Source organism: Chlamydotis macqueenii, chromosome 2, assembly GCF_036417535.1.
Source record: "Chlamydotis macqueenii isolate bChlMac1 chromosome 2, bChlMac1.mat, whole genome shotgun sequence".
NCBI classification, from domain to species: domain Eukaryota; kingdom Metazoa; phylum Chordata; class Aves; order Otidiformes; family Otididae; genus Chlamydotis; species Chlamydotis macqueenii.
In genome coordinates this window covers 21,559,228-21,584,105 of record NC_141557.1, presented here as the reverse complement: position 1 = coordinate 21,584,105, position 24,878 = coordinate 21,559,228, and the positions used below count along the sequence as shown (strand labels likewise).

Genomic DNA, 24,878 nt, shown 5'->3' with positions numbered 1-24,878 from the left:
AGCAAGTTTGCCGATGACACCAAGTTGTGTGGTGCCGTCGACACACTGGAAGGGAGGGATGCCATCCAGAGGGACCTTGACAGGCTGGAGAGGTGGGCCCGTGCCAACCTCATGAAGTTCAACCAGGCCAAGTGCAAGGTCCTGCACCTGGGTCATGGCAATCCCAGGCACAAATACAGGCTGGCCGGGGAATAGATGGAGAGCAGCCCTGAGGAGAAGGACTTGGGAGTGCTGGTGGACGAGAAGCTCAACATGAGCAGGCAATGCGCCCTTGCGGCCTAGAAGGCCAACCGCATCCTGGGCTGCATCAAGAGAAGCGTGGTCAGCAGGTCGAGGGAGGTGATTCTCCCCCTCTACTCTGCCCTGGTGAGACCCCACCTGGAGTGCTGCATCCAGTTGTGGAGCCCCCAACACAAGAAGGACATGGACCGGTTGGAGAAGGTCCAGAGGAGGGCCACAAAGATTATAAAAGAGCTGGAGCACCTCTCTTATGAGGACAGGCTGAGAGAGTTGGGGCTGTTCAGCCTGGAGAAGAGGAGGCTCCGGGGAGACCTGACAGCGGTCTTCCAGTACCTCAAGGGGGCCTACAAGAAAGATGGGGAGAGGCTGTTCAGTAGGGCCTGTTGCAATAGGATAAGGAGTAATGGTTTTAAAATACTGGGGGGTAGATTTAGATTGGAAATTAGGAAAAATTTTTTTACGATGCGAGTTATAGAACACTGGAACAGGTTGCCCAGAAAGGTGGTAGAAGCCCCATCCCTGGAAACGTTCAAGGCCAGGCTGGATGAGGCTCTGAGCAAGCTGATCTAGTTGGGGATGTCCCTGCTCCTTGCAGGGGGGTTGGACTAGATGACCTTTGAAGGTCCCTTCCAACCCTAACCATTCTATGATTCTATGATTTTATGACTTGATAAAAGAGCACAGTACTTTAGTCATACCAACTGTCCCAGTCAGAAAATGTCAGTCTTGTTTCTCTGCTCTGGGCTGAGCCACTTAGTGAGAGGGCAGAAAGAAGAGGACAGAAACACAGGGAAACTGAACAGCTTGCGGCTGATCAGCAAACAGCGAGGTAAATGCCTTGCTGAACTAATACAAACTGATTGTGTTCAACAGAAATGGTTTTGTTTCTCTGGTTGCTGTGAATTTAGCTGCTGTTCTGCCAGCAATTAGGCAAGAGGAGTACCAGGCCAAACAAACAAAAGCTGTCTGTTTTCATTAAACACACTTCCCCTCTCATTTCAGAAATTAATTACACTTCATTCCAACCAAAGTCTCTGAATTAGAGGAGGAGGGAAGGGGAACGATGTCAGCACAATAACATCTTTTAAAAACAGATTAACTGCATGGAGCACACAGAGGCCTATTCCTCGCTTGGTCAAGAAGAGATTAAGCACAAAAGCAAACCCCACTGCCACGTAACTGCCTAGCCGGCAGTGCAGGATTCAGCTTTGTGCTGGGACCGCAGAGCTTTCTCCTACCTGCTTCAGCTGTGGCAGCACCTTTGCTATTCAACCGAGCATCTGTGCCCAGTTTGTTTTACTTCTGTTTACCTCTGTGCGGTACAGCTACAGTTTTATACAGACAGCAGTACCCAGCAGTCATTCCATGTAGGATGAGGTATTTATGACTGTATAGAGAAATACAGGATGGGTACAACTGCAGAGGCCTTGAGATGTGGTGAGTCAGAGCGTGGCACGGAGGAGAACAGGGATGGGGTAACAAGAGAAGGGACACAGGCCATCCACATAAAGAGCTTGCCAGGCCTTGAGGGCACCACCAGGACTCACTGGCCCAGCCTTGCCTCCCCTGGAGCCCCCACATGGAGCCCCCTGCCCATGGCCCAGGACCACATGTCAGCCCCCAGGGCCCTCAGTCCCTGCCCCAGCAATCCTGCAGCAGGGCTGGTCTCCAGCTCCCCACATCCCTACCCTGCACAGCCATGGGCTCTGCTGAGCCAGGCCCACCCACAGGCCCACATCCCAGCCTGACCTTGGCCCATCCCCTCCCTGGGGAGGTGTGGGATGCCAGGGGCTGCCCTGCTCCCTGGCCAGGGTGGTGGGATGGGCCCTGACTGTGAGGCCATGCCCTGCCCCCCACGGTCCCTGGAAGCCCCCAGCCTGCACAGCCCCATCCCAAACCTCATCCGCGGTCAGTTAAAGAAACGCAGACCTGGAGCTGGACAAAACTGGGCTTAGGGATAACAAACAAAATGAATAAATGATACCTAGTGCACTTAAAAGGCACACCGTAGTAGTAAATTCAGACGTAACATGAAGCTGCAGACCAATGAAGAGAGAGCTAGGTGCAAAAGCAAACATAAAAATCACCTCAGGTGGATGCCAGTTAGTGTCAACATTACTATTGGATTATTATTACATTTTCCATATAGAAACATTCTAACTGTACTGTTATCTTTTCTATAATGATTAGATTTAGACTAATAACAATTATTGAATGAGACTTGTTAGATTTCAGTTATGCTAACAATAAACTCCTGGCATAACATATGTATATATGTACCTGTATATGTATATATAAATACATATATGGTGTGCTTCCTATTTGTGCCAGAACAAGATTTTCCATATACCACCGTGACTCCAGAAACTGCTGCAGAGTGGTTATGGCATTATTTCTATTTTTCTTGCATTTGGCATGCATTTATTAAAGGTTCAAACTCCACCTTCATCATGTACAGCCAATTAAGAATTAGTGTTAAGCTAGACAGATTTTCTTGTTTTTTTTATCTTTGCTTCATTCCAAATGTACAGTCCTGCTCTTTTAGCCACTGTGACTTTTGGACCCTAAAAAATGGGTATTCTTAGTCCTTTGATTAACACCTATTTCTGCAGTGTCCCTTGGGACAGAAATTATGCAGCATGCTTTTGTACACACATGTAATCAACATTTCATATCAACTGATTAAGAGAAGTCACCTCAATATGATTTGATGAACAACCAGTGTGACTCTCCAACTCCATATGGGTGAAGTTGAGGTATATTTTTTCATTCTCTGGCTGTTTGATAATGTAGATACATTGTCGGTTGTTGATATAAGGGTTAGGCCAGAAAGGGGATGTGATAACCCCTTCACTATCCGTGTAATTTCCTCCACAACTTGGATCTGCTATATTAAGAAAAAAAAAATATATCAATTGAGATATCCACAGGTATGGTAACTCTTTCAGTTTAGGCTGCCTCTGTACAATGGATGCAAATCAAAGATGATTTCTGTATTATTAAATAGCAAGTGTTAATTACATCCTTTCATATGTTCTTGGCTATATCTTTGCAATATCACAGACCAACGTTTAATGCTGAATTCAACTTACCAGGTGATGTTGTATAAAGAATGTGGAAGCCTTTATCGGTAACTAACTCATCAGAGTGAAAGTGAATCCATGCATATGGACCAGTTGTTTGGAGTGGGGGTGGAGATCCAGTGCTACAGTATTTATCAAGGACAGGGTCTTGTGGAAGAAGACCATCTCGAATCTAGACAGAATGGTAGATCAGCGTTTAGGATTATTAGGTGTTTGCCAGCTGTGAACAGTACCAACACTCTTAAAGTTATTGAGGGGGGCCCCAGGAGATACTGCAGATGGTTGATGGAGGGAAAGCTCATAGGAAGTTTCCTCTAAACACACAAAAACCAAGTAACAGACCCATCAGCATACCTGTGATGATGCTCTTAGGTGAGTAATCAAGGGTTTTGTGAAAGGGAAAGAAAGTATCAGGAGATCTACTGTTGATCTCTTTTCCTGAAATCATGCTCTGCCTTGCACAATTTTGAGAACGTGTTGTTCCAAACCAGCTTCACATTTCTATGACTGGATATTGGTGAATTCTGTAACCATTATTTTGTACTTGAGAAAAAGCCCTAAGCTTACATATCAAGTCATGGACTGTACTATAGTATGAATCTATAAATCGTAGATCCCTTTCCCTAATACTTTACCTGAGGCTGATTAATTCTCTGTGGGTTGACATTTGACAAGGAGTTTGGACACTGAACTTTGTAAGAAAGTGAAAACTTCCTATGGGGTATTTGGCCTGAATCCCGTTCTCTTTAGTCACAAGACTTCCACTGACTCCAGTGGAGCAGGATCTCATCCCCTTTCTGTTATACTGCCTGTATCTGATTGTGTATTGATGGCTGGAATAAGTAAGTATGGCTGAACATTTCAATCCAGGATTTAATTTTCAAACAGTCTCCTTCTGTATGTACAAGAAGTTTTTGAAATATCTTGTTTTGCAATAACATAGTCATAAAATGTTTTCATAATCCACAATTACACTTTACCTCTAAATGGTCATAACTGCAGTTTTCATGATGTTCTAGGCTTAGTGTGCCAAAAGCAAATGTGATGAGGAGGCCAGGACTGGTTGAGATGGTCCAGAAACAGTCTCTGTTTACAGGATAGTTACCAGGGTATCCTGGAGAGCTTATCGAGCCGTAAGTACCCGTGAGTTCACCACCACATTCTAACAGAAGGAAAACATGGAACAATACAGTCTTTAAGACCACATGTCAGTCCAGAAGACGAATTCTCCTGTAGTTTCAAAACTAGGTACCACTTTGGGATCCAGAATAAATTCAAAAACAAAAATCAAGCCAAACAAACCAACAAGTTCCTTCTTTCTTTAAATTTTACAATTCTGCAACTCAATTATAAAAGCAGAGCTCAAAATATTTCCTGATTTGCACAGTAAAAGAAAGATTCTTTTCCAGTTATGATTGAAATACGTTTAGGAGAATGATCAAAAGCATTGTGTTTTGAATTGGAGTTACAAAATTAGTCGGAATTTCTGCACTTTGTAAATAGTCTCTGTGTTTTATCCTAACACAAGACTCTTTTTATTCTTAAAAAAAAACATTAATTACAGAGAAGGCTGTTTTATACACCTATAATTAAAAAAAAAAAAACAAACATCCCTGTTATACCTAAAGAATAGCTAGTTTAGTCACATCTATACCTTTCTCCCTCTTTGCTTTTTCTTTGTTTTGTTTTGTTTTGGGGTTTTTTCCCCCATAAGGTTTATTTTCACTTCTCAGTATCCATATTTGTCAATTAGTAGTTATCTCTCTAATAATGTCAATTGAAAGGAAAAAAAAAAAAACTACCAGAAATCATATTAAAAGCATTTAAATAAATATTTCTGGAAATAAAGAAGCTGTTCCCCCCCTGAATTTTCTACACTTTTCTTACTCTGTGGTTCTTCCAAGACACAACTCAATGCACAATTTTGTCTCTAGACAATGCACAGAACATTGAAGTGAGTTTGATGTTGCACAAGGTGATTTGGAGTTTATCTCTAGAAGTGCATTAGCAGGCCTTCTGGAAGAGTCACTGCTCCTAATGTTTCCTAATCAAAGGAAATAACTTGTTCTTTTTGCTCCAAAGTCATGAAGATGCTAAATTACTTGACATTTCATCAAACTTACCAGGATCGCGAGATTCCCACTGAACAGTAAAACCTCCAGCCGTAATGTTGTGGTTTGAGTAAAACCAAAAATACAGGGAGTTGTGGGAACTGAAAAGCTTTGTGGGAGGTGAGAAGCCACAGTATTTTCCTAGCAGGTGCATTGATGCTGAAGGTCCATCATGGATTTGAAGGAAGTCAGATTTACATTCATTACTTACTTCCAGTTGGAAGAATGGGAAAGTAATACGCAGAATCTAAGAGGAAGTAACAAAACAAGAAATCTCTTTTTTTTTCTGTCTGCTGAGACACTGTTTATGCAATAACTCTGTGTAGAGCAGACATACGTATTCATGCAACTGTGAGAATCTACGAGCTTTGGAGCCATTACTCAATTTCCTGAAAAGTTCGAGTACAGAAGAAGATATTACAGAATCTTAAGGGTCAAAAGGAAAGAGAGAAGATAGATAGATAGATAGATAGCAAAGAATTTGGACAGGAAAGTTGCCTGGAAAGAGCATTATTTCTATAAACTAATAATTGAGACCATTTGCCTGTGTCTGTTACATATGTGAAATATATATATATATATATATATATATATTTCAAGCCATGTGAAAGGCTTGAAATACAGCATAAAATACTTTACTGCCATGGCAGTTTCCTCGTCAGATAATTAACATTTCTTATCCTCGCTATGGTTGAAAATATTGTCATGGGAGTTAAAAAAATGAAATTTTCTTTTTTTGCACATGTAACACCAGTGTCTCTAAAGCCCACTCTAGATACTTAGTGACATACACAGCTTTATGTGTGTTCAGATTCCTCACTGATGTGCTTTAATATAGCTCTGCTGAAGACAGTAGTGGCTTGCAGGCTTAAAGCTGAGGATATATCACATACCTATATATAATGCTGTATAACCCACCAACAACCAATGAATCAAGTAAACTGTTTAATTCATTCCATAAAATGGCAAAAATAGATCAAATATTTAGATCTCAAGTAAGAAGTCCCACGCTAAAGTGTGGAGTAACATATTTTGTAGTTGTTATTTATAACACAAGTGGAATTGATAGTTGCAGATCAGAATATACATTTGAGCGCAACATTTAAAAATTAATCCTTAAAAAAAAAATCAAATGCTGTTATTGCAGAAAGCCATGGACAATATGAATTCAGCATTCCATGTTTCTGTTGCTCAGAAATCAGAAACATGAAATTGTTCTGGGATTACTTAGCTCATGAACCAACTGTGGAGCCTATCAGAGCAGAGCTTTTCTCATGCGGCTATTCACAGTTCACATTCTAAAGCAACGTAAAACAGGAACCTTCTATAGCTGGTGGTAGGTAAATAAATTCTGACCCTCAGCTGCATAGGAAAAACCTTGAAAATGTAATCCAGGCAAATTCTTCAGCTAAGGAGCCTGAAGGCTTGTAAGGATCTGAAACTTACTATTTTTGAAAAACTATTTGTTCTGAGGGTATTGGATCACAATATTGGAATAAGTGGCATGAAGATGGTCATGTTTGCTCTGATGAGCTGAGGGGTCCTGCATAGTGAAGGTTTCCTTAACCTGAACTCTATTTTACCTTGTTGGGATCAGTTTGAATAACCCAAGCACAGCTGACCCCACTGTTGTACTGCTGGCTGCTTGGGTTGTTAGGGTAACTGAAAGTCCCCCTGGAGCCCGAGAGATATCCTCCACAAACTGCAGAAAGACAGAGAATATTAAACTGGTTAATTTGTGCTGTCACTATACAGACTTAAACAAAACTTTACTTTATGGCATAGCTTTGGCTTCCTAAACATTTAAAACAAGGGTGAAAGATACTTCTATAAAAGATTCTTCAGGACTTACGCTAAAGTGGAATGATACCACAAAAAAAATAAGCAAAATTACTCCCCGAGACAAAAGTAGTTCCCGGAAAAAGAACAAAGATTTTCAGCTGCAATATGTGGATACTGCCAAAAGATGTTGATTCTGTCTCAAGAAAACATCCGTTAACTAGTTTGTTTCCAGAAGGCTACCTCCAAATGAATCTTTTCACCTACAATGAAAACATTTTGAAGCTAGTATGATATAAAATTGTCTTTCTCTGTAGTGGTGCATCATAGAAGTTATCCTTCAGATGTTTTGTTGTCCCATTTATTCTTTTTGGTTAGATTTCTGGGCTTGATAATACCTTTCATGACATACCGTGGTCTCTTCTCTCACTGAGCTATTCAATGAATAGGAGCTGAGAACTGAGAATCCCAAACAGCTATGGAAAAATAGGTCCATAAAGCACTCAAAATACAATGCACAGATAGCTACAGTGTGCAACAAGCAGCTGTAGTTTAACATTGAATTGATGCTAAATATCATAGAATCATAGAATCATAGAATGGTTAGGGTTGGAAGGGACCTTCTATATGTTAAATTCTCAGCAAACTGAAGTATTTTCTTTCAAGGAGTGGTAAAAAGAATATAATTTTGTTTGAAGTGTCCGTCTAAAACATCTCACCTTTTCCCAACCAGATTCACAATTATTGTGTCATAAAATGTATTATTTTTCCCATGTTAGGAGCTAAAACAAAAGTGGACACTTTGTAATTTCTCAGTGAATAAAAACTGGTTTTCTCTTCCTTATATTATGAGTGGTTGAAAATTTTTTTTTTCTGCATATGCTTAATAATAACACATTACTGGTTAGATACTTAAGGAAAATAGGAAAGAGCCTGAAGTAGCTCTAAAATGCAGTAGATTTCGCAGGGGCTCAGTGAAAGGTTTACATTCTGTATTCTGTGAAAAGTTAATTTGCTTTCTTCACAGCAACCTGCAATAAATATGAGCCATCTGACAGACGGTTGCCTCAGGGACGCTGACTGGAATGCTGTTCTGACTTTGTTTAATTAAAATTAATGGCAAAAAAAAATCCCAAACAAACAGAAAAAGTGATACTAAGAAATGTTTGAGGCGGGACCTTGCAGTCACTCTATAAAACTCAGGGTCCCCCATTTCCACAGAAAACATTTCTTTCATTAAATTTCTGTTTGAAAACCTTTTCTGGCTTTTTGTCTTGACTAAAAATGTCGGGATCTCTCCTGCAACAAATGAAATAGTATGCACAAAAGAGAAACATTATTATAGTCTCTTGTAAATCTGTTCTCCCTGTATCAGATCCTCTTTCCCAACCAGCTTACTGGACTCCTTTCTCAGGAACAGAGATCTGATTTGAGGATGACTGGCATCTAGTCAAGGCCAGTGGGCCTGCAGACCAACTTAATTGTTATGCTCCTACTGCTAAACAAAGCAGCTATTAACAAAACTCACAGAAAACTCTGACTTCAAGGGACTTTGGTTTGGGACCTGTAATCCACCAAGGCAGCAGCTGTTTTTTCCTTCATAAATTGGTTCTTATTCACGTATTGATCATATACACCAAGCATCTACTTGCTGAATCCTGGTGGCCCATTCCTCCTATGGATTTGGTCCTGGCCATACCTTGCTGTGCAGTCTCGCACTGTGGTCCTGTCCAGGTACTGGTGCACTCGCAGGAGTAGCCATTGACCCCATCAATGCAGCTCCCTCCATTCTGGCATGGGTTGCTAATGCATTCATCGATGTTCTCCGTACAATTAGAGCCTGTCCAGCCTGCATTACACAGGCAGAAATATCCCGAGATCATTGCCTACAGATATAAGCAAATGCAATAAACTTAATGAGCATGGATCACCTAAAGAAATCAATGTAGTTGACAGAAAGACTGATATTTACACTTATTTTATGTAGAGATATCAGAGCAAAGAAATAAAACCTTTGGAATTTAATGGCCTTGATGGTCACTGGTGAATACCAAAATAAACCTAAAGCCTAATCAGATTATCTAGCGCTTTGTTTTTTCTAGTAAGTTATTTCTTTGCAGGTGTCTTTCAAATTACTTTCTAAAAAGTCAAAATCTGCATTCATTTAGCCAATTCAGAAAACTGTCTGCTTAGCTTTGAAATTATTACCCTAGAAACAAGTCAATCATATTATCTAAATCTTATAAATAGCAAGTCAAGATAGCAGTGGTTTATAAATAATTTCTCTCAAGTCTGTTCTGTGAGAAGTCTGCCCTGTAGTTATGTGGGCTGTTAACTTTCATTTTCAACCTGAGGGATGTTAAATGGGAACAATTCCATTGCCTTCTCTGCATTATTCCTTATTCTGAATGCCTCTTTTCCATTTCTTTTGTCTCAACCTTTTCTACTTCTCCTTATAATCAAGTCTTTCCATATCCCTAACTGTTTTAATTTCATATGCTGTCTTTCCTTATATCTCTTGTTTTATAGATATGATTTTTACAGATGGAGTAGAACAAAGTACATGCTAACAATCCCATCTTTGATAACATACCATCAGTGTGCTAGGTTCTCTATTTGATTTTGCATTCTCTGTTCATGTCCTCTGTGTCCTGAACAGAGATTTCCAGTATGATGGAAGAGGATTTTTATGTGTATTTAGGACTCCGAATGCTACTTTAGAAGGCAGAAAGGTGTTTTCTGGTCTGCATTGCCTGATATTTAATTAACATTACATTACATCTCTTTTGTGGTTTTGTTTAGTGACGGAGGGCCTAAGGTGGTAGCTTCTGTAGGCTGAACTGCGACAATCTCATCTGTCATTACGCCAGCCAAATATAGCTCTGCTGTTCCTTTATTACATTAGATGCTTCTGTAGTCGCATTACTGAAGTATCTGACTGTGTTATTATCTTTGTGTAGCAGTTTGTAGCCATGATTTCCTACGGTTGTATGTTAGAATATATTTAGGGGAACATGTCATATCTTTTAATAGACTAACTAAAATAAATAATTTCTAAATAGTCTGAAAAAGTAGATTAGATCTGCACACAAAAGGTCCTTTAAATATCTGAGTGAAAAGACAATAGGTATCTACGGAAGAGAGAGTGAGGAATCCTGGTAAGTAGGGAAGGTGAGAGGATCATCTCCTTTCACGCAGAAAATGGGAAAAGGGAAAGGTAACATATCACAGAATCACAGAAACATTTAGTTTGGAAAAGACTTTTAAGGTCATTGAATCCAACAGTTAACCTAACGCTACCAAGTCCGTATCATATGTTCCGTTTCCCCTCTGCCTCCCAGGATCATCAAAAGGAGGATATCCACTGACCAATGTGGACAAATGGGATCAAACACTACTGGAACAATAAATTTACTGTTTGTGAACATTTCTCCAAAGTCATAATCCTAAATATCCTCCACAATAAAATTATCAAAATCCCCAGGTCTTCTGTGTGGACTTTCCTGAGCACAGCACACCTCGCTGAGGAAGCCAAAAGGCCTTCACAGGGTTCATGTGGACAAAATAAATAGTCACTGTGCCTGAGAATGAATTCACACCACCAATCAGTAAAGGTTGAAAACACTTGGCTACCCGCACGAGTGCAACCAGTTCCCAGGAATCACCCTTTCCGTATAGCCTGAGACTCCAGGGGACTCTGACAAGATCAGCCTAGGAACACATAACTAACTGTACTGGATATTAATGGTCTGAAGGTCAGCAGAGGTACTGGTTTTGTCATCATGGGTAATTCCTCCATGATCCAAGGTGGCAAATTACTTCCCTGTCCCACCAGGGACAGCCATTCATCTGTTCTCCCCCACCAGCACCAGCATCCCATTGCCAGCCTGGGCGACCAGCTACAACTGCTCCAGTTATTAGTGCCAAGATTGCTGCCTCTACCTCAAACACAAAGAAATGGCTTGTGTGCCCTGAAACTCACTTTGTTTTCCCCAGGGATCTCCCACTCCCTGCTGACCTTGCCTCATTACCTTTAGTATGTCTTGCACTCAGCTTTCAGTCTCACCAGTCTCCCTGTTGTTACTGGTTGTAACTACATAACGTCATCACTAACTGAGGAGCCCAGCACTTACCAAGCACTGCCCGTTTGCACAAGGGTTTTGCAGCTGGCAGATATCACTGAGAGGAGAGCACCCATTCGGCCCATATCCACTTCCAGTGTACCCAGGTGTGCAGGAACAAAATGGCATTGGCCCTTGGGAGATGAGACAAGATACAGAAAGTCATTTGGTCCTCCTTACAATGACAATACCAACCATGACAGTAAAGGTCCCTGACGTTTTGAAGCAGAGCCTTTATATAACTATTTGATTTTCTGATACCTTCCCAGGTCAGTGTCCAGTCTGACCATGGAAAGATCCCTGCTCTTGCTTTGCTATGGATACCTGAGAGTCCAAGGTCACCTTTGTGGGAAGTGGTGGGAGTAGTCAAAGGATATTTATGGAATGGAGAAGAATAGTAAAACCAGTTGAAAATGGAAAACCACAGCAAAGAGAAATTATGAACTTCTCCACATTTTTATAATGAAATCTGCTCTTTGGTGGAGCCTGTATCTATTTCTGTCAGTGCTTCTGGAAAGGTTTGCTGGCTTTAGCTAACTTGCCTGTAAATTCTTTTGAGTGAGGTAAAACTGACTGTGGAGAAGAGGCTGCGATCTAAATATGTTGCTACAAGGTGGATTCAGCCTAACCAGGCCCTCCTTGAGATTCAGAGTGATATTACTTACAGTCCTTAAGAGAGCAGCGTACCTGGAGCTGAGGTACAAGTAGCCAAAGGATGGCACCCTCCATTATTTATTGAGCAGATATCAACCTGGGTACATGTTTGTCCATCTCCCTCATAACCTGTTCAGAGGTAAATCTCAGTTAAGTCTGTAACAAACTGTGTTCTCTGAGAACTGACAGCAAAACAAGCATCTGGTGGGAAAAAAAAGACTAATTTATGGTATAAAATCAGTCTTCTGCAGTTAAAATTAAAAAGTTGATATAGCTGCTGAAGTAAAACCTGGCATATTTATTGTGGTTCCTACATTGCAGGGATGGATTCTGATTGTAAGTAAGCACTCCCATGATTTTAGAAAAAAAAAAAAAAAATGTATTAGTGCTAGCCAAATATAGGTGAGGTCAGTGAGGCCAGAGAAGCTCAACTCTCTCAGCCACCATGTGCTGCCCTCCCTATGCATCTGCACCCAGCCAGCCCCGACCACCTCCATGCTTCCAGCTGTGTGCCAGAGCTGCCCTTAGGTCTCAAACCCAACGTCCCGCTCCTCTCAGGAGGCTCCGCAGGACGCAGCACTGCAGCAAGACTCTGCACAGCCAGAGCTGAGGTCCACTGCACCACATGAAAACTTGTCTGAGGCCACGTTTCCAGAGTGGTGATAGCCCTTCAGCACTCAGTAACTGAGAGCCTTCACTACCTGCAGTCTGTTGCCATTTAAATAGCAACTGAAAGGTCAATTAGAAATGCTTTTTCCTGCTAGTATTTCTAGTATTGGTAGCATGCATTTCAAAAAGCATTTTAAATCATAAACCACAAATTATAAAGATGTAAGTCATGACTTCCACTGCTTGACCTGTACTGCAGTGGGAACACTGCCTTCTTAGACAGCATTCAGAGCATGACAAACAATTATCTAGGCTTTTTTAAAGACAGACAATGCAGCTGATTTATGGCACACAGGATACTCTTTCAATTAATATAGACAATGAAATTACTATCGTAATTATGCAATCCTTGTTTCCCATTAGTGATCTTATAAAGGAAGTACTTCATCAAATCATGGCCCTAACACTGAAAAGGGCTACCTAGTACAAGAGAAACACATTTCAGACGATTATCATTACAGGCACACTCTACAAAATATTCATTAATAGCTGAAGCAGTTTGAATATACATTCTATTTTACAGTATTGCTTTGTGTGTGATACTTCTATATACAAAACAATTTTCAGCTTCTTAAGTCTACTATAAAACAGGCTCCAATGTGTTGAATTTTCATCTTTTAAGCCTTTCTATAGGTTTATCAACAAAAAAAAAAGAAAATCCATTTTACCTGGTGGACAGAGCCCACAGTGGAAGGACCCCATTGTGTTGATACACTGAACCATCGGCGCTGTTGAGCAGCCTCCATTATTACTTTCACATTCATCAATGTCTTGGCAAATGTAGCCATTTCCTTGCCAGCCTAAAAAGAAGCACAGGAGAGACATTAAAACAGAAAATGCCTGGTCTTTTCATTTTCTTCTTTGACCAGACCTTTTCATAGAGCAGAAAAATATGACTTTTGAGTTTCATTTCATTAACACAAGAGAAGACTTGTCCCTCTCATAACTGATGAAAATTAATACTGGTCTGCAAAATAGATTACAAACGCAGAGTGGAGATGTGTGCAAGAACATTTTATTTTAACTGTATTCTGGATATTCCAGAATCAAACACACTTTAACCTAAAGAGGAGGCAGTCTAGTGCACACATGTACAATTTGCAGCAAACCTTTATCATAACTCCAGTTAAATACTTTAAACACTCCTCCTATACATACTACCTACCCAAGTCAGGAAGAGGAATCATGGGTTATATGGCTTGAGGGGACAATTAGATTTTTATATTGCCTTAGGGCAGCAAGCATGTGGACATGAAGGTACCTCAGATGTATTACATGGAGGTAACAGGACATGATGGACATGAAGGTACTTATGAACGTGAAGGTACATCAGATCTATTTAGATGCTCAGTTTAGGATGGGATAAATCATGCGTTAGTCACCACTGCCTATGTCACCTAGTTAAGACAACCTGCAGGCTTTTATTCCCTAGAACATGGATGAAAGCATTTCATGGAGTTACTCTCATGTGGATCCTGTGTCTGTGCTTACAATATACAGGCAGTACAACCTGATGCCAACCCCTCCCATGTGAGAGCACAGAAGAATGTGATACCTGCGGGGCAGGGACCGCATGAGTAGGAGCCTGGTGTGTTGTGGCACTGCACAAGTGGATTCTGCGAACACGGATGATTCGGGAGGCTGCATTCATCTATATCAGCACTGCAGGCAGGGCTGCCAGGAGGGGACATCCAGCCAGTGTCACAGATACAGCGGTACTTGGGCTGTCACAGCAAACATCATGTTACAGGTTTAAGACAGACAGAACAGTCAAGAGAAGGGCAGTAGTAGTTCATTTTATAAAATGTCTCTTAAACTATAGCAAGAAAGCTTTCAGAGCGTTACATGATTTGCATATTCTGTTTTATAAGATGCTCCGGTAGTTTTCTCTATTTCTTCATCTTAATTTACCTATTTAGATTATGGAAGCAACAACAGGCTCATTCATTATGTTCATAAAAGAAACCTGTTATTTACCCCAAGGCTCCCAGAGAAAATGAACAGCAATTATGAACTGTACATAAACATAATTAGAAGTCATCAACTTGCTTTGTAACCAGGGTAAACAGTTACAGTGTAAACAACCTGAAATCAGCTTGGCTGTTTTCTTTTAAGCAAACTGTTCAGTAATCTCTGCAATGTGCAGTGCTGATATTAAATTGCAAATATATATTTTCTTTGAGGAAAACAGTTTTCTCCCCTGTAAACTTTACTAATGACCAGATTTCAGCATGTATCTAGCTTTGGTCCAATTAAAGCTAATGGGAGCTTTGTTGTTGACTGTCACAGGAGCAGACACTGTTAAGCCAACAGTGAACTCTTTTGAAAAGCTTTCTCCACAAAAAAAATGGGCAGAAAAAAAATGATGTGTTGTGAAAACTTTTACAAATTGAGTGAAGAAATTATTTCATAGCATAGCACAAAGAATATGTGGTTTGTCTGGAATGGTGCATGGGTGTACAGGAGTGCTAAGGAGCACAGGCTTGGCAGGGTAGTTCTGGAGGGCTGCTCTGAGTGGAAAGAACCAAAGCTGGCAAGTTCCATATGTCCCTTTGGAATGAACACCCTGTACCTAGATTTTCTCCCAAAAAGAATGAGCTGGCTTGCTCCAGAAGAGCGTTCAAGTGTATGCTAGCATCTACCCAGCAGAGGCACTTGGAGAGCATCTGGAGTCAGAGATAGAGTCCGACTGAGAGTGAGGAACACCAAAGACAGGCAGCAGCCACCCCAGCCACTATGCAGCCCTGGCATCTCCCAGGTCACTGATAATAATGTTCCACAGGTATGCCTTTTCCCAGGAAACACAAGATTCATGATACTTATCCTTCTTAATCATTTAAGTAATACAATATTCTAGCAACTCAGAACTCCCCAAATAATTAATAGTAAGAATATTATGTGTCAAATAAGACTTCGACTTATTCAAAGAATACTGCCAAGCTCCCTATGGATGTAGCAGTAGATCTGATAGTGTGACAAGTACCTCTAACAAGACACAAGGCATTTTCAATTCTTTCTGCTGTCCTTGAGACAACACAGAGGTTAGGTCATGTCGTACAGTGGCATTTCTTGTTGTTTTTCAGCAGCAGTGTGTGCTACCCAGTTTTGTGATGCTCAAAGTTATTTGTTGCTTATTCATGCAGTGCTGCCTAATGAAACTTATACATCATTCCTGACCTTGTTGGGCTGATCCCTGTCTGCATCTACGCAGATGCCATGCCCACAGAGTGTCTCAGATCCTCCCTGGCAGTCATCAAACTTCAAGGCACAGTGAGGCCCATAGGTTTCTGGAGTACAGGAGCAACTGATGGTGAAAGCAGAAAAATCAAAATGTTATCTTTATATAGCACTTAAAGATCATATATTGCCATAGTAGAGATCATTCCCCACTCTTTTAATTATGTGGTGTTCCTTATGAAATCTCTCTGTTTAACTATACTGACAATCCCATTAATAATCATGCACAGACACAAGGCTCCTGTTCAGCAGAGGCTCAAAAATCATGTGGGACTTGCTCATATCCATGACTGACCTTATGGGAGAATCCACAGCCTTCTGTTACATTTGTAAGGACAAATCCAGATAAAAAGAAACTCCTAACATGAGACTTCAGCAGAGTACAAGCCTGGAAACTCCCATTTCAATCAGAGAGCACCAAAATCTTGTGTTTCATTTTATGACGCTCATATGACACCAAAACCCTACTTCTAGCGATACACAGAAATGCTGTGTCTGGCCTGCCCTGGGGAGGACGATCCCTTCACATCTATGCCTCAAGACGCAGCAGCTGCTGTCTCAGCAGCAGCCCCACTTTCAGGTGAGTGTGGCAGGCAGGAGGAGACATTTGGGGCTGATGGGGTGGGAAGAACAAAGTAATGGGCTGAAGGGAGGCATTCTACATGGGGGATCTGGCTTGCAGGATGCCAGCTCCATTGCGTTGTTATTTATAGGGCAAACCTTAGTCACAGCACTGTCCATGCGTGGTTGAACTGAAATTGGGAACTTCTAAGCCATTGGGTAATGTTTTCCTTTCCTCTGACCCTTTATTTCCACATGGACCAACTCTGAGGCTCTGAAATAAAACTGAAGAGGACCTAATCCGACAGAAAGCCTTCTAGCAGTTCAGTAGCTTTTTATTAAAATGACAATGAGACACTTATTTGGTTGCAAGTTATATGCTGTGATGTCTGATGATGTCTGCTCCTCACAGGGACATACAGCAGGTACACAGCCCAGTTGAATCGCTTTTAGGCTGGCTAAAGAAAACTACTCCGTAAAAGTATTTGTCTGCAGAATTTGAATCAGGGTTTTCCAGTGTAGCTGATCTGGACCTTGGAGCAATTTATTAAGAAGCTGCCACTGTCCCTGCCAGGCTGTCACATGCTCAATTGAAACAGCAGTCTGATAAGCCAATTGCAGGTAACAACGCTGCACCCAGGACAAAGGACCTGGATGAACTTAGGCTAAAAAAAACCCACAATAGCTTAATGCTTAACTGCAGTTTGCAGTAACTGCAGTAATGGCACGTTCATTATTGTAAGAGAGGGCAGATATACCAACACCAACTTGCCAGTGCAGTAGCTCAACCTGGGCAAGCACGGAGCCAACGGGCCAGGGAACTACATCACCTTTGAATGTTCAAAGTACCTTCAGAGCTTCATGCTCAACTCCAAAGGACACAGCAAGGCAATCTGACCAGCTCCAAAGGAGGAAGACAACGGCACTGTCTCCTGCATAGTCTGGCAAAGATTAATCTGCTGCCTATCTGAAGTTGCCCAGAGAACAGCTTGAAAAAGTAGGTCACGCTGCAAGGAGCTTCAGCCAAATTGCAATGCACTGCTGCTCGGCACTGCCCTACATCTTTCCCACCACTGATGGCACATCATGATGAGGCCAAAATAACTGGTTCTGACACAAAAGTCTGATAGACTTGGGGACTCTCACACCCTTTCACCCAACTAATGCAATGTTCCATTAAGGTCCTGATTCAGGAAGGCGTTTTGTGAATACCTGCTCTCTTTCCTCATACATTAGTGCTTTTCTGAATTACAGCTTGAAGTATGCAGGTAAAGAATCTGAACAGGGAGTAAAGACTGTGTGATGCTCCATTTCACAATACCCGATCCAGTACTGCCTTTCACCTGATATTATCACTGGGGGCTGTGGAAAGCTAAATATGGCCATTTTCTTTACCTGCAGTCCCCGCTGGTGCATATGACTACAACCAGAGCAGTAGTGGGGTGACCTGGGTTGCTAGGTCTAAGAAAAACCAGCAGCAATGTTCTCACAGTTGTTGAAAAGAGCCAAGTCATACTGTACTTGGGGATGCATTTAGCATCTGGGGAGTACTCAGAGGACAGATAGACAGTATGTGAAGGGACACTGTGAAGATGGTACAATGGGGTTGGGGAAAGGACTCAGTAATCCCTCAATGCCCTCAGTTATCCTGAGGGCATAATACAAAAGCAATAATATTAAGATTTGGATGACTTATGAAAAGGTCTTATTTTGTTTCAGTAAGCACCGATGCAGCAGGTACCAAGGGGGCAAGAATTACATTAGGGAAGATGCAGGAATCATGACTGTACTAACACAATGACAACACTTGCGAGAAAGGCAGAGGGTTTGTACTGTCAAACCTTAATTTAGTCACACACCTGTACGCCACATCGCTGAACATAGTAACAAACATCAAGTGAAGGCAGGCTGCTTTGTGTGTCACTTCCTTGACAAAGTCTGTGTTGGGGACAGCTGCAGGCAAGCTAGAAACATCCTTTAAAATCAAAGAAAAGCTGACAGGAAGCATCACCTACCAGTGCTACCTCAGCAGGCTCTGTGTCAATGCTGAAGTGTGAGGAGCACTGCAGGAGAGCCTTCCTTGTGCGAGATTCTTCCAAGAACTGACAAAGCACTATGAGCCAGTGTTACGCCAAGCAAATATTTGTGGGGGCTAAGATTTTCAGGCCGAAGCAGGAGACAAAATGCTGTGCAGAAAGCTGTGGTATGCTCTCCAGCCTGCTTGTTCTCATTACAGAGGGAGAGCTTTGTATTATATCTGAAAGTTATTTATTTACCAGATTATTTGACATTTTGGAAAATAAGACGCAGAACGTTCAGGCTGGCTTGCCCTGTAAACAAGAGCGTGTTTCCTGAGGAGCTGGGCACAGCTGGAGACAGGGACCTGGGGCTCCAGGGACATGGTGTCCATGGGGGCCCATCCACGGGCAGCCCTGGCACCTTTCTGCCCAGCCACCTGCAGACAGCATTTCTCCTCCCTTTCGGCCCAGCAGCACTGGGCATCGCTTGCTCTGCTGCAGTCTCAGCAGCGCCTGTATTTCTGGTGGGGGTGAAGGCATTTCTCAGAGTTACGCAGTGCACTGGGAATGCCAGTGATCAAGGGTGCCTGTTTATTCAGGAGGTTTCCAACAAATCAAAGCCTTTGCTGGGCCAAAGCTGTTCACATCCTTCATCTCCTCACTCCCTTCAGTCTCAAGAGGCAGATGATAGCAGAGGGATGATAATGCAGCTGTGCTAGGTGGGCACGCTGGTGAGTGCTGGTTACAAACCAGCACGCTGCATCTCACCACCCCATTGGCACACCTTGGCGCAGCAAATTTCCATTAAAGCACCTGCACCTACAATGGAGAGCCAGATCACCGGAGCCAGTCTCGGATTTGCAGCCTCCTTCCCCAGGATTGCTGTGTGATAAACCTGGTTCTTGCTGCTCTTCTTGTGTCAAAGCAGGCAATGGCTTCAGAGAGCCTTCTGTGTCTGTGGTGGGCTTGGGTCTACCATGTATTAAGGATTTTATATTCTGTCAAACTGCAAGGGATTATAGTGCACAGATATTAAACAGACTTTTTCCTAGAACTTGTGCTGCAGGTGTGATACAGGGTACAAAAATAGCCAAGTATTTTACACAGCAGTTTTGTGTATGGTTTTGAAAAGTTACCTGTAGCTGCCTGGTGTGTTCACACAAGTGGCTCCGTTCTGGCAGCCTAATGCTGTTCCAGCATAAATCTGGCATTCATTAACATCTACTGAACACAGGAGGCCCTAAGGTGAAACAGAAAACCAGTTTATTTTCCAAATAACTGAGAAATGAAGCAAACCATGGAGCCAATGTTTAATATAGTTTCCAAAGATATACAAACCATGGGCTGCTATCAACACAGCTTCCTTTATGAAACATTATAACAAAACTCTATTTTTCAGCTATGTTTCTGTGATCCTCGTTATCACTCAGATGAGGGATAAAATATTTCAGATGTTTGTTGAAAGCATACAGACAGTATAGTACTGTCATCCCCCCTACTTTCCAACTTGCCAGCAAAAGGCTCAGAAAACTTTCCTTCAAACTGTTTCTATCAGGAGATGCTGTTTTATTACGACTGAAAGCACAGCAATTTTGACCCAAATCTTGTTGGGACAGCTTTCAAAGTGAGAGCCTTTGAGGAGACAATACAACTTTCCCATCTCTAGTGCATGTAACAGCACCATTAAAGCCTTTACTAGAAAAGTCTTTGGATTTAAAAAACTCAGAGTGGGATCGATTACTTACACCCCCATTTATCTTATTTGTTTGAGCCTGAATACAGCTCATTCCCTTCCCCCATTCTCTCTCTGTCCTTGCGTAAGATCAACAGAAAGGCATGCAGTTCAGTTCACTCCGCTCAGCAAAAACCAAAGACTAATTCTCTGCTGTGGGAACTGCCAAGCATCACTGACTTCATGGGCCATTGCCTGCGTATGACAGTGCAGGGTCTGGCCAAAGGATTTGGGTTTCACTTTTTTGGTACATATTGATATTGTTGAGAAGAAAATGTGTTGTCCTTCTATCAAACAATGAATATGATACTGTTGCTTTGCTGTCCAGCATATCTTACTCTGTCCTGTGCAACCTTAAATGCTACGCTTCATAACAATTAGAGTAAGCCAGATGTATCCTTGCGGTTAAAATACACGCTCCTCATTCAAGGAGGCTAAAGACTCACCTGCCAGTTGCTGGGACAGAGGCAAAAGAAACCATCCAGCAAGTTTACACAGGTCCCTGAGTTCTCACAGGGGTTGCTACTGCAAGCTTTCCTCTGGATAGTCTGAAACCCAGGAAAAGAGCAGAAAATGAGGTTACTGCTTATTTGGTGTTTCATCAGTGTCTATTTCAAAGAAAAACCTTTTCTTTTTTCTTTTTTTTTTTTTTTTTATTCTTTCTTGGGTATCCCCCTCCATCTTTTTTTTTTTTTTTCAGCAAGGTTAATTTGTAAACATTTTGAGCTGTTTCACTTCTTCTTGTACAAAATAATGATTAATAGGATTGCTCTTTCACAGGGACAGCCAGCTGCAAGCACTAGAATGAGAAAAGCCCTGTAAGAAGCACACGTTAATAGAGACTGTTCTTCAGCAGCAGACTGTGAGTCTAGATGGAGGGTTGTCTTTTCTTCTCCATTCCATGGGGGACTCATCTGACAATTGCTTTTACTGGCAGCTGTAGCTGTGGCTTGTCACAAGCTCAGTGGAGAAGCAGGTGACAGCTGAAAATTAGCTATTTCCCATACAATATAAAACCCAGTTTGAATTCTCCAGTTTTCATCTTGACACGTCACTGAAGGAAGAGTTTACTTCTCCTTGGTATCTACTTGTTGTTCTTGAGTCGACAACTGTTTTTCCTTCAAGGAATGTGGGCTCCTACACAGTTTATATTTTTTAAGAAGACATTTCACCTCCTCTACAAATCTTGCCTTTTTTTTTACCTCCAGTTACCAAAAAAAAAAGTCTTCCTGAGTCTATTTCCATGAGAGGAAAGAAATCATTTAGCTATTTAGTCATTGTAACCTCACTTTATTTACCTGGGGCTGGCTTTTTCTTTTTTGATGTCTAGTTTGCTTCCCATTTACTCACCTGCTCTAAGCTTTGAAGTTTGTTGTCAAGACTCACGATCTGCAAGATAAATGCAAATTACATTGTGCTTGGTATGAGAGTGACCACAGAGATACGTGCTGGATGCCGGTAGACTAGAGAAAATATTTCTTTTGAGAAAAGAGAATAGCTGGTATGTGAAACCAGGTGACAATCAGGTTCAAATCAGGCCCCATTCACTGGCATTTCAGTGGTTTGGGCTGTTCAGAAAATGACAGCTTAAATATATCCCAGTTTGGCTCCAAAAAGCAAGACTCAATCTTGTGAAGATGTATTTGGGTGCTCAACACTAAGAATGTGAATTTTCCAATGGGACTGTTCGGGTGTTCATGTGCCTGCGAAGGACGGAGGTCTGGGACAGTGCACCGAAACCAAAGAAGAGGTTCATCATATCTCAGTGGGTTATAACAACAAACAGCAAGTTGAAACTGAATCAGGGAATATGATGGATACGTATTAGCAAAATTTCCCTAAAGGGAGGTCTCTTAGGCTGTAAAATATTTTCCTATAAGGAACTTGTGGCAACACAGTAACAAAAGACACTTAAACCAAGTCAGACAAAGGTTTCAAAATCTTCTGTTGGAGAAAAATCTTCAGAGGCAGGGAAGAGACAAAACTACTGCATAGGTCTTTCCTTTCCACTGCAAACCCCTATAGCCCATTTCACCTATGGAATGGAAAGTGTGTGTAACACCTGTCAGAACATATATGGTCCATTTCCTGAATTTATTATGATTTAACTTCCATAAATATTAGAGGATATAGTCCATAGAGATGTTGACAGTGAACAAAAGAAGAATCCCGGTAACTGGAAATTATGGGATTGACAGGAATATTTCCATTGTCTCCAGAGTTACTGAATAAGTATCTCAACATTAAATGTAGATTCTGAGCTGATACTAAATACGGACTCTGACCCAGTTCCCTGAATTGGAGTCCAAAAATACTAAAATGGATCAGGTAATGATGTTAATCTGAGGAATGGAAAACTGGGAATGCTAGAGGCGGATACCACAAGGGCATGGCTCACCTTGGAGGTCAGCAGAGCAACCTGCTGGGACACATTCTGAGAGGCACCATGGGCTTTTTTAAGTTCTTGAATCTCTGCATTACTTTCTCTCACCTAAATTTAAACAACAGAGATAATGTGAAGCAAGCTTGGCTTTTTCAAAAGCTTACAAATGTAAACAAGCTTTGCTTTTTCAAAAGCTTAGAAAAGTTTTGTTCTTGCATGACTTTACTATTAAAAAGTCCACTTAAATACAGAGAGCTCTGTTATATATACAGTTTAATCTTTTACTTATTTTCTGTAATGGCATGATTACTTTACGAGTCTGCAATAGCTTGCTTTCATATTGGAATGCTGACACAGACAGTGTAAAATAACAATCATACAAAAGTCATCAAACATTTGCTAAGACAAATTCTGAAGACAATGTGCAAAACTGAAAACAAAAACATACGAAGGAAAAGTAACCATATTACCTGACTAAAAACTTCTGCAAGGTCTTCTTCATTAATTTTTATTTTCCCCAGTGGTCCAGTTCTAAATTCAATATTTTTGCTGGAGCCCGCGTGGAACACTAAATTACCCTGCTCTGAGGACAAACGAGGCCTGTTGTATTACGGAAAAAAACAAAGAGATCATTTAGTTACACATATCTGCCAAAGAGTACGCAAAAAGGAGCTGCAGTAAAGCCATTCTGTTCCCATTACTGGCACTTAGAAGCCACCATATGAACAAACGCGTTTGCAAGCAATAGTACTTACTGCTCGTCATAAATGGCTCTTTTCTGTCTCTGTTTTTCATAGTGGTTTGCTTCACAGCTCAATCCAGCAAGTAATAACAGCACAACGAAAAGCCCAGGAGCAGGAGCAGCCCAGAGCATTGCTCTCCTCCAGCTGTCCCGCGTTTGAAGTGAACCCTCCAGTGCGGGATTGTGCTGCTGCAAGCCCAGGTGCCCTTTGCTCTCACAGGGCTCCTTATTCACAAGGTGCCCATTCTGCTATCTTGCCTTGCAAGGGTGGACTTTATCTCAAGTGTCTTAATTAAAGATTGACAGCCTGCAAATCCTCTGGACATTAAATGCATTTTTCTCTTTTTGACTTTTGGCTTCAGGAGCTTTGAGAGATCGTTAATTGAAATCTGCCTGTATTTTATCATCACACCTTTGAGCTTTGCTCAGCTGAGCACCCCTGTGTCTCAGAGCACCTTGTAATCTGCAGCTGATCACTGCAGGAATGGTTCCCTGTCCCCACATGCAGCATCACATGGGCGAAGGGAAGATTATTTGGCAGCGCTAAAGGACCTAGATTGTTACCAAAGAAAAACCCCAAAAACCACATATAAAACCCACAGTGGCTGGCAAGGAATATTTGTATTGAAAGAGAAGCTTCCAGCCAGTAATTTATTGGGCAGATGACACAAACTAGTTAGCAGTACCAAACAGCATCCCATGGATTACAACAGCAAAACACAATTTTAACCAAATATGGTTGCTCTAACTCAAGAATGACTCAGTTGCCAGATGCTGGGGAGAGGATCACACACCAAGGAGACTGCATTTTGTTTGGCATGTGTAGGCTGTCTTCATTGCACACACTAGGGCTCCCAAATTCAGGGCCAGCCATAGACAACGCAGAAGAACAAGGAAGAATTTAAAGGAGGCTCAAAAGTAATAAAAAACCCAAATTAATATGTTCTGAGAGCCAAAATTTGAATCTTGACCCCATTTTCCTCTACCATTCAGCAGTACCTCTGAGTCTTCTCAAGGCTTGTGGATGCTTGTCCCTGAGGCCCAGGCTGTTGCTGCTGGAAGCAATGACAGAGTCCACATGTCACCTCCCTTTTGCTTCTACCAGCGTCTTCATATTCCACTTGCACAAGACTTTCCTGTGCTTTCCTCTCCCTGGTTAGGGGAGCTTTGTGTATCTTTTCCTTCCTCATGCTGGGAGCTACCTGAACCTCCAGGCACACCAGCATTTTTAAAATTCCTTTTTTCCTTAGTAGACAACTCATTCAGGTTGCTCTCACTTCAAAACTCTACTAAGAAGAACAGAGCAGCAACAGTTGTAGCTGCTGTTGCTCAAAGGTGACCGTAGCCACCATTCACTGATCCTTTAAACCCCAGACCTTCACGGAGGCCACGGAGCTCCTGCACTTCCTAACCCTGCCCAGCTTCCTTTCTTCTCCAGTTGGCACTTTTGTCACCTACAGATATTCCACTGACATGCAGGACATGTCCTGGAGCAGGGAGATTGAATGAACTCTACAGCTTTTACAGACAGAAATGTTATGAGGTCAG

General features: G+C 41.7%; 1 protein-coding gene across 1 annotated transcript in view; it reads right to left on the bottom strand.

Moving 5' to 3' along the window:
* CUBN (cubilin) overlaps positions 1 to 23,462 on the bottom strand; it is a 148,106-nt gene extending 124,644 nt beyond the window's left edge. The window contains exons 1-17 of the mRNA XM_086741510.1: positions 23,344 to 23,462; positions 23,059 to 23,188; positions 22,604 to 22,696; positions 21,556 to 21,594; positions 20,652 to 20,753; positions 19,610 to 19,713; positions 15,835 to 15,961; positions 14,213 to 14,381; positions 13,326 to 13,457; positions 12,022 to 12,117; positions 11,347 to 11,468; positions 8,913 to 9,099; positions 7,018 to 7,136; positions 5,447 to 5,681; positions 4,304 to 4,485; positions 3,333 to 3,495; positions 2,937 to 3,127 (exon numbers count right to left, since the gene is read on the bottom strand). Of these exons, the coding sequence (XP_086597636.1) occupies positions 2,937 to 3,127; positions 3,333 to 3,495; positions 4,304 to 4,485; positions 5,447 to 5,681; positions 7,018 to 7,136; positions 8,913 to 9,099; positions 11,347 to 11,468; positions 12,022 to 12,117; positions 13,326 to 13,457; positions 14,213 to 14,381; positions 15,835 to 15,961; positions 19,610 to 19,713; positions 20,652 to 20,753; positions 21,556 to 21,594; positions 22,604 to 22,696; positions 23,059 to 23,188; positions 23,344 to 23,462 (2,310 nt within the window). The remainder of the gene's footprint in view (positions 1 to 2,936; positions 3,128 to 3,332; positions 3,496 to 4,303; positions 4,486 to 5,446; positions 5,682 to 7,017; positions 7,137 to 8,912; positions 9,100 to 11,346; positions 11,469 to 12,021; positions 12,118 to 13,325; positions 13,458 to 14,212; positions 14,382 to 15,834; positions 15,962 to 19,609; positions 19,714 to 20,651; positions 20,754 to 21,555; positions 21,595 to 22,603; positions 22,697 to 23,058; positions 23,189 to 23,343) is intronic.
* Positions 23,463 to 24,878: the final 1,416 nt, after the last annotated feature.